The 15,470-nt window shown below is 52.2% G+C and overlaps 7 protein-coding genes across 7 annotated transcripts; 2 read left to right on the forward strand and 5 right to left on the reverse strand.

The window, feature by feature from the left end:
• Positions 1-344: 344 nt before the first annotated feature.
• Positions 345-1,464, reverse strand: BZA70DRAFT_134643 (uncharacterized protein). The gene has a single exon (XM_064909588.1). It carries the CDS (start codon positions 1,239-1,241, stop codon positions 600-602), a length of 642 nt encoding a protein of 213 aa, XP_064769441.1. The 5' UTR covers positions 1,242-1,464; the 3' UTR covers positions 345-599.
• A 1,051-nt stretch (positions 1,465-2,515) lies between these two features.
• Positions 2,516-3,262, reverse strand: BZA70DRAFT_294688 (uncharacterized protein; the record flags this gene model as incomplete). The annotated part of the gene is made up of 1 exon (XM_064914459.1): positions 2,516-3,262. Exon 1 carries the CDS (start codon positions 3,155-3,157, stop codon positions 2,516-2,518), a length of 642 nt encoding a protein of 213 aa, XP_064769442.1. The 5' UTR covers positions 3,158-3,262.
• Positions 3,263-3,868: 606 nt separating this feature from the next.
• BZA70DRAFT_288784 (Alpha/Beta hydrolase protein) lies at positions 3,869-4,962 on the reverse strand (the record flags this gene model as incomplete). Its single annotated transcript, XM_064914068.1, has 3 exons — positions 3,869-4,530; positions 4,589-4,856; positions 4,912-4,962. The coding sequence occupies 3 exons, from the start codon at positions 4,960-4,962 to the stop codon at positions 3,869-3,871; spliced, it is 981 nt and encodes a 326-aa protein (XP_064769443.1).
• A 382-nt stretch (positions 4,963-5,344) lies between these two features.
• Positions 5,345-7,156, forward strand: BZA70DRAFT_276528 (uncharacterized protein). Its single transcript, XM_064912315.1, has one exon. It carries the CDS (start codon positions 5,472-5,474, stop codon positions 7,074-7,076), a length of 1,605 nt encoding a protein of 534 aa, XP_064769444.1. The 5' UTR covers positions 5,345-5,471; the 3' UTR covers positions 7,077-7,156.
• Positions 7,155-9,394, forward strand: BZA70DRAFT_276531 (carotenoid oxygenase). The gene is made up of 3 exons (XM_064912316.1): positions 7,155-7,696; positions 7,753-7,985; positions 8,046-9,394. Exons 1-3 carry the CDS (start codon positions 7,569-7,571, stop codon positions 9,377-9,379), a joined length of 1,695 nt encoding a protein of 564 aa, XP_064769445.1. The 5' UTR covers positions 7,155-7,568; the 3' UTR covers positions 9,380-9,394.
• On the reverse strand, positions 9,395-12,794 carry BZA70DRAFT_310107 (Pep3/Vps18/deep orange family-domain-containing protein). Its single transcript, XM_064914907.1, has 3 exons — positions 11,742-12,794; positions 11,184-11,685; positions 9,395-11,122 (listed from the first exon to the last, which is right to left on the reverse strand). The coding sequence occupies exons 1-3, from the start codon at positions 12,677-12,679 to the stop codon at positions 9,527-9,529; spliced, it is 3,036 nt and encodes a 1,011-aa protein (XP_064769446.1). The 5' UTR covers positions 12,680-12,794; the 3' UTR covers positions 9,395-9,526.
• A 639-nt stretch (positions 12,795-13,433) lies between these two features.
• BZA70DRAFT_288788 (TLC domain-containing protein) lies at positions 13,434-14,615 on the reverse strand (the record flags this gene model as incomplete). Its single annotated transcript, XM_064914069.1, has 2 exons — positions 13,434-14,551; positions 14,603-14,615. 2 exons carry the CDS (start codon positions 14,613-14,615, stop codon positions 13,434-13,436), a joined length of 1,131 nt encoding a protein of 376 aa, XP_064769447.1.
• Positions 14,616-15,470: the final 855 nt, after the last annotated feature.

A 15,470-nucleotide genomic window follows, 5' to 3' on the forward strand; every position in this document is an offset into this window, starting at 1 on the left:
TAGTCACTAGTGGTTCGGAGGAAAGGAAGTGTCGGATGTGAGGAGAGCACGGGTTGGTTAGGTGGAGTTTGTAATAGTTCTAGTCTTGGGCGATGTGACTGTAGACTAAAGCATGTATTCATCCGGGATCCGAGAAACGTCAATTTTACGAGTTTTGGGTTGGATTATTGATATATATCACATTACTCTACAAGAGCATCTATTTCATGCATTTTCAGCGCAGTAGCTGTTCCGTTAGATGAGGTTCTCAGATACTCGCGCAGCGTCACCGGTGTACATTGCATTTATTGTCCACTCTCCAAGTTCGCATCTATCCAGCTAAACCTTCCAATTTATTGTCGGCCCTGATTTCGATTTCAATTGTTTATAGATTTTACTGAATTTTATTGTATCTTGTATATGAATTCAATTACTTAAAATAACAATATTCCCTAATAACGCCATATTTACAATGTCCCTGGTACTCCTATAATACAAATGATGATGATGATAAATCTGCCTCCGTACAAATCTTTGGGGGCAGTGGCTGTCAAGAGTGACTAGGTCTTATCTCCAAGACTTCGAACCTGACTAGCAGCTGCATTCGGAAATAAACGCGCTTATAGGACAAGAGCCAAAGCAGCGCCAACGACACCAACGGTCAAAGCAGCACTGGCCTTGAGCATACCAGCACCTCCGGTGTAAGTAGCGGTAGGAACAGAAGTGGAGGTCGCGTTGGTGGTCGAGTTGGAGTATGTGGTGCTTGAGGAGTTCTTGGCGGATTGTCCGACAAGGACGTACTCGATTGTGAAGGGGATGCAGTCTGAAGGAGCGTCGCTGCTGTAGAACATCGCCTGGTAGGCCGAGGTGGAGTAGGAGTAAGGGTCGCCCGTGTTCTTGCAGGCGTAGAAGCCAGAGGACGAGCCGTTGACGGCGAGGGTGTTGCCTTTGACAATGTCGAATTTGGTGTACCCATCCAAGACAGAGACGGTGAGGAGCTCATCATCGACCTGGAGCAACGCGGAAACGCCGGCAAAGCTGGTTCCGAAAAAGGTGTTGACGCCGTAGTCATAGATGTAGGAATCGCCAGAGTCGGCGAGGAAGACGTAGTTGACGCCGGCGCTCTCGTGGATGGAAGTCAGGAATTTGCCGTCGATTGTGGAGTCTGAGGAGATAACCTCGAGAGTGACGTTTGCGACTTGAGCAGCAGCTGAGACCGCGAGTCCGAGAAGGGAAAGAGGGAGAGCAAGTGAGTATTTCATGTTGTTGTTTGAGCTTGAGATATCTGTGAGGATAGAGAAAGGAAAACAACGGCAGGAGACAGCATTTTTATAGTCAGAGGTTCTGTGTAAGTTCTGAGCTTCATCGAGAGCACGAGGTGTCTTTCGAGGCGTGGGATTGTTTACAACTAACCCTGAATGGCAATAATCAGTCTGCTGCGCCCGTAGAGTGCGGCTAAGTCTGCACTAGCTCACCGCGCCCCAGCCGCGTCGTTGATCCAGCCACGTTCGCGTACTATTCTTAGTTTCTGGTGTCTATAATGCATCAACATCCTCTGCAGTTTAATTTATTTTAGATGATGCTGGAATAATTAAGCTCTGTCTGAGCCTGAAGAGTGCACTCGGCTATCGTCTTCGCTTAATGTCTTGTGTAGCACATGTAGTACAATACCAAGCCCTCACGAAACCTTCTCTGCCGATAGAAGTAGCCCTACAAGCACCAATATAAAAATTGCTGATTTAGCTGCTACGATTTACAAGCTGTGAATGATCAAGAGGCGATATAATAGATTTTTTAATTCAACAGTAGCTACAGTAGCTCTCCCCACAACAAACAATCGAAAACGGAAAGAAAAAGAAAGGCAAGATTACTGACCCTTCTCTTCAGCCACAGGGACCTGCTCAGGCTGCAACTGCAAAGAGCCCGTGACGCCGCTGCTGTCGGCGGAATCATTTGGGAAGTGTCGGATGTGAGGAGAGCTCGAGCTGGTTAGGTGGAATCTGTATCAGTTCTAGTCTTGGTAGATGTGACCGTACACAAGCTTATATTCTTCCGGGATCCGATAAACGCCAACTCTACGAGTTTTTGGTTGGAATATCATCCATATATATCACATTACTATACAACAGTATCTATTTCATGCGTTTTCAGCGCATTAGCTGTTCCGTTAGATGAGGTTCCCAGATACTCTCGCAGCGTCACCAGTGTGCATTGCATTTATTGCCCACTCTCCAAGTTCGCATCTATCCAGCTAAATCATCTTCCAAATCAATCTAGGCCCTGATTTCGATTTCAATTATTTATAGATTTTACTGAACTGTTTTGTATCTTGTATATGAATTCAATTACTTAAAAATTACAATACTCCCTAATAATGCCATATTTACAATGTCCCTGGTACTCCTATAATACAAATGATGATGATGATAAATCTGCCTCCGTACAAATCTTTGGGGGCAGTGGCTGTCAAGAGTGACTAGGCCTTATCTCCAAGACTTCGAACCTGACTAGCAGCTGCATTCGGAAATAAACGCGCTTATAGGACAAGAGCCAAAGCAGCGCCAACGACACCAACGGTCAAAGCAGCACTGGCCTTGAGCATGCCAGCACCACCGGTGTAAGTAGCGGTAGGAACAGAAGTGGAGGTCGCGTTGGTGGTCGAGCTGGAGTATGTGGTGCTTGAGGAGTTCTTGGCGGATTGTCCGACTAGGACGTACTCGATTGTGAAGGGGATGCAGTCTGAAGGAGCGTCGCTGCTGTAGAACATTGCCTGGTAGGCCGAGGTAGAGTAGGAGTAAGGGTCGCCCGTGTTCTTGCAAGCGTAGAAGCCAGAGGACGAGCCGTTGACGGCGAGGGTGTTGCCTTTGACAATGTCGAATTTGGTGTATCCATCCAAAACAGAGACGGTGAGGAGCTCATCATCGACCTGGAGCAACGCGGAAACGCCGGCAAAGCTGGTTCCGAAAAAGGTGTTGACGCCGTAGTCGTAAATGTAGGAATCGCCAGAGTCGGCGAGGAAGACGTAGTTGACGCCGGCGCTCTCGTGGATGGAAGTCAGGAATTTGCCGTCGATTGTGGAGTCTGAGGAGATAACCTCGAGGGTGACGTTTGCGGCTTGAGCAGCAGCTGAGGCCGCGAGTCCGAGAAGGGAGAGAGGGAGAGCAAGTGAGTATTTCATGTTGTTGTTTGAGATTGAGATATCTGTAAGGATAGAGAAAGGAAAACAACGGCAGGAGACAGCATTTTTATAGTCAGAGGTTCTGTGTAAATTCTGAGCTTCATCGAGAGCACGAGGTGTCTTTCGAGGCGTGGGATTGTTTACAACTAACCCTGAATGGCAATAATCAGTCTGCTGCGCCCGTAGAGTGCGGCTAAGTCTGCACTAGCTCACCGCGCCCCAGCCGCGTTCGCGTCCTATTCCTAGTTTTTAGCCCACTTCAATGTTCTAAATAGAGTATATCGTTACTAGGTACAGCTGCATACTTTTCTTAGAAATATAACAAGGGAAGAAAGATAGAGCTGTTGATATGCTATCGAAGGCTCTATAGTTCAATAGTCTGATCATAGCCGAGATGAGTGATCGCCCGGTGGCCAACTTAGAATTGAACGCTGTGCACTGTTTATGTGAACAGAAGGATGATCTGGCTGTTCCTCCTCGTATGCCTGTTAAAAATAGGTAGGTGATAGGACTGAGTGCTATACGACTACACGCGACTGATTCAGTCACCTACGTTCCTGCATCGGAGGGTATTTCGATTTATTTACGCAGATCACTAAACCCTATAATAACTGTAAACCCAATTGTAAACCCTATGCAAACGACCGTAGTTGACAAGATCACATCAAACGACCGTGGTTTGGAAGATCACATTCAAAGAGATGAATTTAATCAGAACAGACCCTTAATGGCCTTCGCGGTGTCTTCAAAGAACTGGAGTGATTGAGGAAGCGGGAAGAGCCAGAAGACGTGCGGCAGGCCTTTGTAGGTCTTGTGCGTGATCTTGCCGCCGGCTTCCTTTACTAGTTTCTCAAACACATACGCGTCGTCTCGCAGCGGATCAAACTCCGCAGAGACAATGTAGACCGGCGGAAGAACTTGCAGTTTGGGGTAGTAGATTGCAAACGTGTACTTGTCGTCCAAGGGCACCGTATAGGTCGAGTAGAACGTGCGCATGGACTCAATGTCGATGACGGGCAGCCGGCCTGCCGAGTTCTCCGCCGATGTGTGCATGCCCTTGAACTTCTCCGGAATATGATCAGGATGAACTTCACACGGCGACAACGAGATTACGCCCTTGACGAGTCCTGCACTGTCGCCGCCTTCGTCGTGCAGACGCAGAGGGACAGAGATCGAGAGCGCCGCGCCGGCCGAGGGACCCATCGTGTAGAGTTTGTTTGGATCAGCACCCCACGAGGCGGCGTTACTGGCTACCCACTTTGTCGCACGCACGCAGTCGTCGAGCGCGGTGGGCGCGGGATATTCCGGTGCATGGCGGTACTGAATTGAGGCAATGACTGTCTGAGATAGCTTGCAGAGGTTGCGAACGAGGGCTGTAGAGTCAGCATACGAATTGTTTGTGATCAATATAAATAGATAAAGACTGCTTACTATCTTCAACTTGAATACCACCGATGCAGTATCCACCACAGTGATAGAAAGCGCCGATCGGAACTGCCTTTCCTTTGGAGTCTTCAGGCTGGTAAACGCGCACGTCGAGGCCGCAGGGCGTAACGAGATCGATGGTGGACACGCCGCCGTCGAGGGGATGGAAGTCGTTCCATTGATCTTTGAGCAGCTGCGAGAGACCGTCCATTTGCTGGCGCATGTTGGGGATGTCGCCGGAGAGAACGGGGCGGGTGCCGGCTTGGGTTTCCCACTGTTCGAACTATAGTTAGTAAGCGGTAGGGAAGAGATCAATTCAGCAGTCTGACCTTCATCCACTCAGGCGCGAGGCCGATGTCTTCAGCAGCAGAAGTAACCATTTTGCAGTGTGAATATGAAGAAGCAGAGCAGAAGCAGAGCAGAAGCAGGGCAGAGGCAGAGCAGGGTGAAGAGCAGAGAGGAAACGGGAGGCGCGGATAATAATTTAAGTGCGGTGATATCATCAACCCCGCAACCCCGCACTCCGCCGCACGCCTCGATCAGAATCAGTCCGCTCGTCCGAGATCGCGGATCGCGAGAAATTGTTGAGAAAAGAAGTTGAGTGCGGGTAAAGCGGCCAGGTCGTCGGATAACGTAGCTCGTCTTGACTGAATGCGCTGGACGCGGGGACGGGATCGAAGTGGAGACCGCGGGGTAATCAACTCACCCCCAAACGAGCACTGCTTCTCGTCCTCCGCCTCGTCCTTACTTCTCAATCTGGAGGATTCTTCCTACTCCAGGTCAATCACGACTGTCGGGGGAAGGGAAGCTCTCTATATTGAGCCCTGATCAAACATATTATATAATAATCCCATCTCCACCTCCACCTCCACCTACCCATCCCTCCCCAATGGCTTCCGACATCCCCTACTACGACGTCCTCATCCTCGGCGCTGGCTTCTCCGGCTGCAGTCTCCTGCACTACCTCCGCCGCGACGGCTTCAGCGTGCGCATCTTTGAGAAAGCGCCCACCGTCGGCGGCACCTGGTACTGGAACCGCTACCCCGGCGCACGCGTCGACTCCGACGTTCCAATCTACGAACTCAACATCCCCGAGGTCTACGAGTCCTGGAGCTGGTCTTCTCGCTTCCCGGACTGGCAAGAGCTGCGCCAGTACTTCAAGCATGTCGATAAGGTGCTCGAGGTATCAAAAGACACAGACTTCAACACCAACGTCACCGACGCCGTGTGGGACGAGGCATCCCAGACCTGGACCGTCACCGCCGAGAACGGCAAGCGCGCGCGCGCAAGATTCTTCCTCACCTGCATTGGCTTCGCGTCCAAGAACTTCACCCCCGACTTCAAGGGCCTCAGCAAGTTCAAGGGCGAGGTGCACCATTCCAACGAATGGCCCGAGACCGGCGTCAACCTCGAAGGCCGTCGCATCGGCCTCATCGGCACTGGCTCGACCGGTGTGCAGATCACCCAGGAAGCAGGCCCCGTCTGCAAAGAGCTCTTTGTCTTCCAGCGCACGCCCAACCTCTGTCTTCCCATGCACCAGGCCTACCTCGACGAGTCCTCTCAGAGCGACAAGGCAGGCTACGACGCAATCTATCAAAAACGCCTCAACTCGTTCGGCGGCTTCCTGTTCGACTTTGTGAAGAAAAAAGCCACCGACGACACCCCCGGGCAGCGCGAAAAGTTCTACCAAGCGCTCTTCGACCACGGCGGCTTTGCCTTCTGGGTCGCAAACTACTACGACCTCTTCACCGATCCCGAGTCCAACCGGCTCGCCTACGAGTTTTGGCAGCGCAAGGCGAGCGAGCGCATCAAGGATCCCAAAAAGGCCGCGATCCTGGCACCGAAAGTCGCGCCTCATCCGTTCGGCACCAAGCGTCCGTCGCTCGAGCAAAACTACTACGAGCAGTTCAACAAGCCGAACGTACACGTCGTCGACGTCAGCGCGGAGCCTATCGCTGAGTTTACGGAGAAAGGGTTGCGTACCACTGACGGCGAATACGAGTTCGACCTGCTCATTCTCGCGACCGGCTTCGACGCCGTCACGGGTTCGTACAAGAACCTCAAGATCAGGGGCGTCGGCGGCGTCGAGCTCAGCGAGAAGTGGGCGAAGCAGACGCAGACTTATCTCGGCTTGACCGTCCACGACTTTCCAAATTTGATGTATACCTACGGCCCGCAAGCGCCGACTGCGTTCTCTAACGGCCCGTCGTGTATCCAGGTGCAGACCAAGTTCATCGTCGACATCATCAACTACATGCGCGACCACAACTACAGCTCCTTCAACGCGACCAGCGACGCCGAGACTGAGTACACGGACGAGATCAACGAGGAGGTCACCAAGACTTTGTTCCCGTTGGCAAAGTCGTGGTACATGGGTGCGAATATCCCGGGAAAGAAGATCGAGATGCTGAATTATATCAAGGGGATTCCTGCGTATTCGAGCTTGTTGGACAGTGTTGAGGAGAACTGGAAGGGTGTTGCGTTTGCCAATTGATTTTCTTTCTTCTTCTAATTTTATCTTTTTTTGTTGTTAGTTGATTTACGACAGGAATACACAAACTATTTGCTTTCTCTCTATAAAGACTCCTTCGACCACTAGGTTTAGAGCAGCAGCAGATCAGTTCAACCTCGGCATCTGCTATTCCCAACCGGCTCCCCACAGAAAGCTTCAATGTTGAACGAGGTGATCAAACCCACGCGCAATCAGCTGAGCAGCGATCGTCGATGGCTGCTAATATCTCTGTAGTTCTCATATTATCACATAGATTACATCCGAATCAAAGATCTGAGTCTCATCTCATCTCATCTTCTGACCAGGGCAACGGTAGCCGGCAACCACTTTGGCGCTTTTGGCAGAACCGCAGTCGGACTTAGTCCTCGCTTCTAAACCCCGACCCCAGTTCAGGTAGGAACATAAACTACCGCGATCACCATGGCTCTGTCCTCATAACCCCAATCCCTACATCTGTTGAGCTATTTCATAGACATGGACCAGACTGCGCAACAGCCAGAGGACTTCCTCGGATGGCCTAACGCGCAGGGCTTCGCGGACCAAGAAGAAACCACCGTCCCCACCCCGCTCGAAATCCACGGCCGTATCCCTTCCTACGTCAAGTACACCGCCCTCACCCTCTCTCCTCCACCCATACATAGCTAACTGTCGCGCACAGCTGCGCCCTCTACCGCACCGGTCCAGGAAGCTACACGGTCCCGCTGACGAAGAAACCAGGCGGCGGAGAATTCAAGATATACCACTGGTTCGACGGCTTCGCGCAGCACCATAAATTCGACATCACCGCCCCGTCAGCCGACTTCCCGGATGGAAAAGTCGTGTATCGGTCAAAACACGCTGCCACGGGCCTCAAGAAACGAATCGATGACTTGAACGGAAGTCCTAATAACCGTTCGTCTTCCTCCTCTCTCTCTTCTTGCAGTCACAGATACTGACGACCATGCACCGCAGCAAGCTTCGGATACCGCGACCCATGCAAAAACAAGTTCCAGAAATTCTTCACAAAGTTCGAACGCTCGTCGCCCGACGACCCCAGCACCGCAAACGTCTCTGTCACTGTCAATCCGAATTTCCCGTCGTCATTGATGTCTGGCGACAGCGGCGAGCTCCTGCTCTACGCCAAGACGGACGCGAACGTGCTCATGCAGTTGAACAAAGAGACACTTGAACCCGAACAGGTCTCCACCTGGACAAAACTGTACGCGGAATCCCACGAGCACCACGACAGCAAAGATGAGGAGGCCGCAAAGTTCGCGTTCCAGAACCCGCTCGACGGCCCGCTAAGCGCCTCACACTCCTGCTTCGACGCCGGCAAGGAATTCAACTTCACCATGAAATTCGGTCGTCAGCCCACCGTCACGCTTTTCAGCATCGACTCCACCCGCACCTTTGAGATCTACGCCACCGTCCCGATCGAGCGGCCGGCGTACCTGCACTCTTTCTTCCTCTCGAAGTCTTACATCGTGCTCTGTCTCTGGCAGGCCGATTTCACGTTCGGAGGTTTGTCGTTCTTGTGGAATCGCAACACACTCGACAGTATAAACAAAACCTGGAATCCCGCGCGGAAAACGCTCTGGTACGTCGTCCCGCGCGACGGCTCCGCCCGCTCCGACCCATCGAAAATCAAAGTCTTTGAATCCGACCCATTCTTTGCATTCCACACCATAAACACCTACGAACAAGACGACGATATATACCTCTCCATCGCACAATGCGACACGCACTCCTTCCTCTACGGCCTCGCACTCGACTCCATCAAAAGCGACACCGCAACCTCCTCGTTCCTCCCCGACGCGCCCTACTACGCGCGCTGGAAACTCCCCTCGGTATCAAAAACAGGCGGGTTCACGTCCACAGGCAAGTCCGACCCCGCAGCGCGCGGCACCGCGATCCTCGACGCCCGCTCAGACAAGCGCGAGGCAAATATCGAGTTGCCGACGCTGAACCCGGCGGTCGCGTTCAAGCGAGAGCACTTCGTCTACGGCATCGGCACAGACGGCGTGTCATCGTTCTTTGACCGGGTTTTGAAAATTAATACGCAGACAATGCAGGCTATCTACTGGACGCAGCACGGCTGTACACCTTCCGAACCGCTGTTCTTTGCAGATCCGCAGGGTGAGAAGGAGGATGATGGCGTGCTGCTTACTGTTGTCTTGGACGGGTTTAAGAAGCAGAGCGAGCTGGTTATTCTCGATGCGCGTGATTTGAGCGTGGTCTGTCGCGCAGTAGTGCCGGGGAATAAAGCGGTGGGGTTTGGATTCCATGGCGCGATTAGCCCTCGGTGAGATCTCATGTTGGTAAATAGATTTATTAAACTATGCATATGAGAAATGAAATGCAGTATTGACGATAGAGTAAACACCCGCTGAGTAAACTTATAACTTGTACACAAAAAAACACTGCCCAAAACATATCCTCCAAGATAAACGATATTACATCTCCCACTCTACAGCAGCCTGCCCATCCTTCTCCGACACAAACGGCTCGTCGATGCTATTAATCATATACGGCCCGCACAAAATACACTCGGCCGCCACCAACGCATCAAGTTCATCCAGCACCGCTCCTGCTGCGCCGGCGGCGTTCGCTCCACCGGTAGTAGCAGGCGCGGGAGCAGCCGTCACCGCCTTTTGCGTATCGAGCTGCAGCTCCGCGATCCGGCGCCGCACTCGCACGTTGGAGATCTCAGAGATCTTCTTCACGAGGCAGTCGCCGTGGAACGCGTGCTGACAAGGAAACACGTAAAATTGCCTCGACAGAAGCGGGTACGAGCAGATAAAACACCGCTCGCCAGGCTCGACGATCGCAAACCGCGACCCCAGGCCCGCGATATCCGCACGGATCGTCTCCGCAGTCTTGGCAGACTCATCCATCTCCTTCCGCAGCAACTCGATCGACTTTGAATAATCCTCCAGCGCGGCGCAGATCTCCTCTTTGAAATCGTCAATCACGACGAAATCAGGGAAAAACGGCAGCAGATCTTCAATCTTGAGCAGCTCGCATCGCTTCAGAAACTCGATCGCAGACTTGATCCCGTGCTCTTTGTTGATCACGCGCTGCGCGACCCGCAGCCACAGCTTTTTCCCCAGCGGCGCATCGTCGGACGGCCGATCCGCTACCACGCTCGCAAGCTCGATGTTATCGTTCTTGAGCGCGAGATCGACTGCTTCCTCGTACAGACCCATCGACGAATATATAAAGATGCAGGACTGCACGCGCTGGTGCTTGATGCACAGCCGTAGCGCGAAATCGGTGTCGTAGCATCGCTCGAGGTCGTGGAATTGCAGGTACTCCAGCAGCGCGCTCTCGTCTCTACTCTTGTCGCTCGCGTACAGCGAGATGAGCGTGTTGTGCACGGCCGAGTCCTTGCTCTTCAGACTGTTGATTGCGTACAGCAGATACCTTACTGCCAGATTCTGCTCGCCCGGTCCGACAGTTAAACTGTACGACAGAATCGCCGGGATCAGTTTCCGCGGCGACAGATCCGGCATGCGCATCCAGGTATCCACCGTCTCCTTTGGCACATTAACCAGCAGCACAGTCGAGTACTTGTAGTAAATCTCTGGCTCGCTCTGCTTCCTCAACACCTGCAGCGCCTCCGTCCACTTCTCCAAACGCACCCAGTACGAGAGCACATACGAATAATCCCCGACGCTGTTTGCGTAAAAAAGCAACTCGGCCTGTCGCCCATGCGACGAAATAATCTCGTAGATTGTCTTCCGATCTAGTGCGTTCTTGTGCTTCTCCACAAACTCGTGGAACTCGTCGCGCACCCGCTTGAGCTCAGCCTCAGCCGCGTTCTCAGACGGCCGGCGCGGCTTCTTGGGTTTCTCAAATAGTTGCGCTGTCTCGTCTTCAGTGACCTCGCCTAATTTGTGCTGTTTGTGGTTACCGTTGGTCGCGGGTTTGATCTCGGGCTCGGTCGTGCGCTCGGATTCTTTCGTCGCCATCGAGTCCTCGAGAGAGTTCATTTTCTCCATAAACAGCTCCACAATCCAACTTGCCAGCATTATCCTTTGCATAACGTGCTACAGATTGTTAGTCTTCATATCAATAATAAGTCAAGAATAAGAATAAGAGGGCGCTTACACTGGGTTTATAGGAAGACAGCTTGACAGACAAGTACCTCCTCAACGCATCAATCTTCTTCTTCTCCACAAACTGAATGGCGACTGACTCAAACGGTTTACTGCTCTGTCCGAGAACATTCGCGGCCTCCAGGAAACTATTATTCTCCAACAAGAACTCTCCGTTTGCAATCGCGACCGCGTCCTGCTCCTTCGGCGTCCTCGCGAGCCGCAGCGCCTCGTCGAACCTGTTTTGCTCAAGGTAGATGCGCCAGATATCCCGGTCCTCGTCCGTGACGGTGATCTCAAAGATCGAGTCGGTAGAGTAGGCCCAGTAGGTTGAGTTTTTGACGTCGGAGGTCACGCCGATGAAGCGGTCGGACGCGGGAAGGCGCTCGTCGAAGACGATGGTGTTGTCGAGCAGGTTGACGGCGAGGATCTCGTGGTCGCGCAGGATGAGGACGTGGTATTTTGTGAGCGTGATGCTCGATATCGAAGCTGGGCTGCTTGGTAAACTGCTCTCCCTGCGTCACATATTCATTAGTAGAAGTAAAGAAGGTGGGGCTATAAGTTGACGTACGGATATAGCTTAGAGTCCTGAAAGATAATGGAACCGAGCCCGGGCGTGGTCGGCGCGGTATACAGTTTGCCATGATAAACGCCCGCGCTGTTCAACCACGCAAACGCCTTGTCGTCCGAGAAATTCTCGTCATCGGGCGATATAGCAAGGACTGGATCGCCCGCGGTACTATAATCCACATGCACGGCCGCCGTGTTCTCGTCGTCGAAAAACTTGGTAAACGTCGGGCTGTAATCCCCTGGCGCGTGTCTGACAATGCGCGAGACCCAGTGCCATAACCTACCTCCCGTGGCAGCGAGCAAGCGGCGCATATCTGGCTTCCCGGGCAAGAGCTCGACATAGAGTCCGTCGACGGGGAGGCCGCCGGGGACTTTCCAGACCAACCGCGAGAAACGTTCTTCGCGCTTGAAAAACTCTTCCGAAGGCTCGATGTAGGTCTCGATAACCTTTCCGTCGGCGGTACCGATCAGGATCTCCTTTGTCGACGAGCTTGGCTCGCTGGGGTTCCAGGCGACGGCGGAGATGATGTTGCCCTTCATTCGCGACAGGTGCTTCGCTCTCGGCGAGCGCGCGTTCAGATAAAAGTTCTCCGCGGTGGATGTAGTCACAAGCAAATGAGACCCTGTCGGATCCAGGAAGATCTCTCTGACGCTGCCTGTCCCCGGCGCTTTTAGCTTTGGCAATTCGACGTCGTCGATATCCTGCGGATTGTTTAGATCGATGCGGAGAATGCGCCCGCTGGTGACTGCGAGATAGAGGATATTATTCGAGACCGCCATCGACGCCAGCGACGAGATCTGGAACTGCAGCTGCACGCGCTCGAGCGCAAAGATAGGCAGCTCGTCCTCGTCCTCGACCTCGTTGTCGGCAGGCGATAGCGCTGCGGACGGGGCGATGGTCGAGGCGTCCGCGGATCCATTATATACCGGATAATTCATGATTCTGCTTTCGATAACCAGCCGGTCTCAGCGCAGAGTAAAGCAATCAGTTATCAGCAGCACGGAAGCAGACGGTGGTGGAGTATTATGCGATTGCTTGATATTTGGTAATCTGAGGTGCTCTGTCCGGTTTTGGCTCATATCGCGGTTGCTCGAGTGTTGTGAGTTGCCAGTCACAGATGAGTCACAGTCACAGATGCCGATTCAGGCAACAACGATGAGCCGGATCTATGAGATAGATGGAGTGAGTAAATATAGATGGCAATTAGTTGTTTTAAGAATAATAAGAAGAGATTTAAGTTATAATCCACTAAAAGAATTGCTGTGGATGAGTACAGCAGATGAATCTATACAAGCATCCCTCAACTTACAACTTCTCCACTGTGCATGTGAACTAATATGGAAATAAAATTTTTATAATAGAATGAAGCACCCAACCATTGCAGAGATAACCTGAATAAAGCGAAATATAAATTGGATATAGATGAAAAACTGAAGAGAAAAAAGCATACAATCCTGACAAGTATATATATATCGTAAAACAATCCATGAGTGAACATTTGAAGGAGGAAAGACAAGAAAAACAAGAAAAACAAAAGACTTTACTCGGTTACTCTCTGGGATGGGAATATGCACATCGGCTTGTGACTTTGAAAAAAACAAGAAAACAACAGACAAACGATAAACAGAGACGAAGCGATGAAATATTGAATTTTAATTGAAGGAAATAGAAAAGAAAATAGTAATGAATAAATCAATCAGCTTTTTCAGAGATGCTCTCACGGCTATCGACAAGAGTAACTTCATCATCATCGTCGTCGGCGTCTTCTGGGAGTTCAGCCAGCTTCTTTTCATGCTCCAACTCGTCTTCCTCCTCATCGTCGCTTCGCGAGTCGTCGGCACCAGCGCCGGTGACGACTTTGATAGCGACCTTGAAGATCATGTAGAGCCAGATGAGAGAGATGACTTGCAGGATCCAGAGCAAGCCGACGAAAGAGTACTGGACGAGTTCGGTGAAGCATTGCTCGTCGCCGGAGGAAGATATTGTTTTGTTGAGTCCACGGGCGACGAGTTGCGAGTCGCTGACACTGACGACGTCGTCGAGGGGATCGAAGAAGCACTTGTAGCCGATGAGGTGGTGGGCGTCAAACATGGCGGAGAGGGTGACTTTGACGTAGAGGATGTGCTTGGTGATGATCCAGAGGAGGATGAAGATGCCAAAGACGCAGTCGCAGAGGGTTTGGAAGCCCAGGTACTTTAGCATTTTGGCAGAGGAGAGGGCGATGTCGACGACGTCCATGAGGCAGAGGATGACGTTGCCGCTGCGGGTGAAGCAGTAGTTGTAGGATGCGACGAGGAGGACGGAGGTGACGATGTGGTGGGTGAACATCTGGGTGAAATCCTTGCGGCGCTTTTCGATGTTGAGGACAAAGATCTGCTGGAGCCAGAAGGCGAGCTGGACGAGGTAGTAGAACTTGAAGAGGGGCTGGAGCTCGCGGTGGGGCCAGTCGAGCCAGAGGCCGTCGAGGTTGAACCAGTAGGGGGAGTTGTAGGCGAGGTAAGTGCCGAGGGGGGTGAGGACGAGGTAGTAGGCCAAACTCCAGGCTTGCTCGGCGAAGCGGGCGAGATCTTTTTTGGAGGAGATGCCGGCGCGGGCGGCGAAGGGGACGAAGATGTAGTCCATCATGAATGCGCGGATGAAGGTGAAGGCGACGACCCAGAAGAAGACAAAGTAGATGTCGTCGTGGCCTTTGACGTAGAGGCCGGAGTGCTCTACTCTGTGGGAGAGGTATAGGAATTTTGAGGTGGTGTGTTGGAAGGGGAGGAAGGTGTGGACGGCGAGGAGGGCGCCGATGAGGTAGAGGGGGAGTGCTGGGGGGTGTTAGATGAGGAGTGGAGGGGAGGATAGAAAGAGTGAAGAACATGGGGAGATCATGACGAACAGATTTGATTTCGGACGAGGAAGGAGACGACCGGGTTTGAGGTAGCAATGGCAGCCTCTTTGGAGGCAGCGAATGCGCTTGAGTTGTCAGGAGAGGTTGGAGATGAGGAGGAGGGTTGTTTCAGGCGCAGACGGGGGTGGTGGAGGAGAGGGATGAGGAGGAGGAGGAGGAGGAGGAGACAGAGGCCATTTTGTCGAGATCAGGAGGAGACGCGCAGGGGCAGAGGCGCAGGGGGGTAGTTGCGGGCAGAGAAGAGGAAGAGGGATGAGAAGAAGGAGAATAAGAAGAAGCAGACGACGACGAAGAAGAAGAAGAGAATACAATAAGAACGAACGACAACAAAGAAGCAAAGAGCAGAAGCAGCGAGCGCGGGTGAAGCAGCAAAAGAGGAATTTGCTGTGCAGCTGTGCAGCAGCAGAGGCGTCGTCGGTTTGTGTGTGGTAAAAGTGGGGCGAGGAATACGGGCCCAGCACAGCCCCGGAGCAGTGGCTGTTCGTGTTTTTGGTCCCAGGAGTGGATGTGCTTCTATGAACAGACAATGGATTTTCCACTGCTGAATGTATTCTCTCAAGCAGTTCTCTTCTCAGCAACTGTATCTCTTCTTCTTTCTCTCTCTTCTTCTTTCTCTCTCTTCTCTATTCTGCTCACTCTGCTGTCCTCTCTATTCTGCTCACTCTGCTGTTCAACAACTCCCTACAAAGGTGCGGCTCAGTGCGGCGGGAGAGTTAAGAAGATTAGGGTTTAGTCAGCAGCCCAAACAACGTGACTTTTGTGCGGCCGCTGAGGACAACGCCGCCACTCAAATTCTTTTTCTCTTTTTTTCTTCTGTCTCGCTCTCTGCTTCCTGC

The sequence above is a fragment of the Myxozyma melibiosi genome, assembly GCF_037950935.1.
Source record: "Myxozyma melibiosi strain Phaff 52-87 chromosome Unknown BZA70scaffold_3, whole genome shotgun sequence".
Taxonomy (NCBI): Eukaryota; Fungi; Ascomycota; class Lipomycetes; order Lipomycetales; family Lipomycetaceae; genus Myxozyma; species Myxozyma melibiosi.

Bases quoted from the DNA above. Each gene is read 5' to 3' on its own strand.
- BZA70DRAFT_134643 (XM_064909588.1), bottom strand. From the start codon at position 1,241: ATGAAATACTCACTTGCTCTCCCTCTTTCCCTTCTCGGACTCGCGGTC.
- BZA70DRAFT_276528 (XM_064912315.1), top strand. From the start codon at position 5,472: ATGGCTTCCGACATCCCCTACTACGACGTCCTCATCCTCGGCGCTGGC.
- BZA70DRAFT_276531 (XM_064912316.1), top strand. From the start codon at position 7,569: ATGGACCAGACTGCGCAACAGCCAGAGGACTTCCTCGGATGGCCTAAC. The intron at 7,697-7,752 runs GTACACCGCCCT...TGTCGCGCACAG, and splicing joins CGTATCCCTTCCTACGTCAA to CTGCGCCCTCTACCGCACCG. The intron at 7,986-8,045 runs GTTCGTCTTCCT...CATGCACCGCAG, and splicing joins GAACGGAAGTCCTAATAACC to CAAGCTTCGGATACCGCGAC.
- BZA70DRAFT_310107 (XM_064914907.1), bottom strand. From the start codon at position 12,679: ATGAATTATCCGGTATATAATGGATCCGCGGACGCCTCGACCATCGCC. The intron at 11,686-11,741 runs GTACGTCAACTT...TATGTGACGCAG, and splicing joins CAGGACTCTAAGCTATATCC to GGAGAGCAGTTTACCAAGCA. The intron at 11,123-11,183 runs GTAAGCGCCCTC...AACAATCTGTAG, and splicing joins TGTCTTCCTATAAACCCAGT to CACGTTATGCAAAGGATAAT.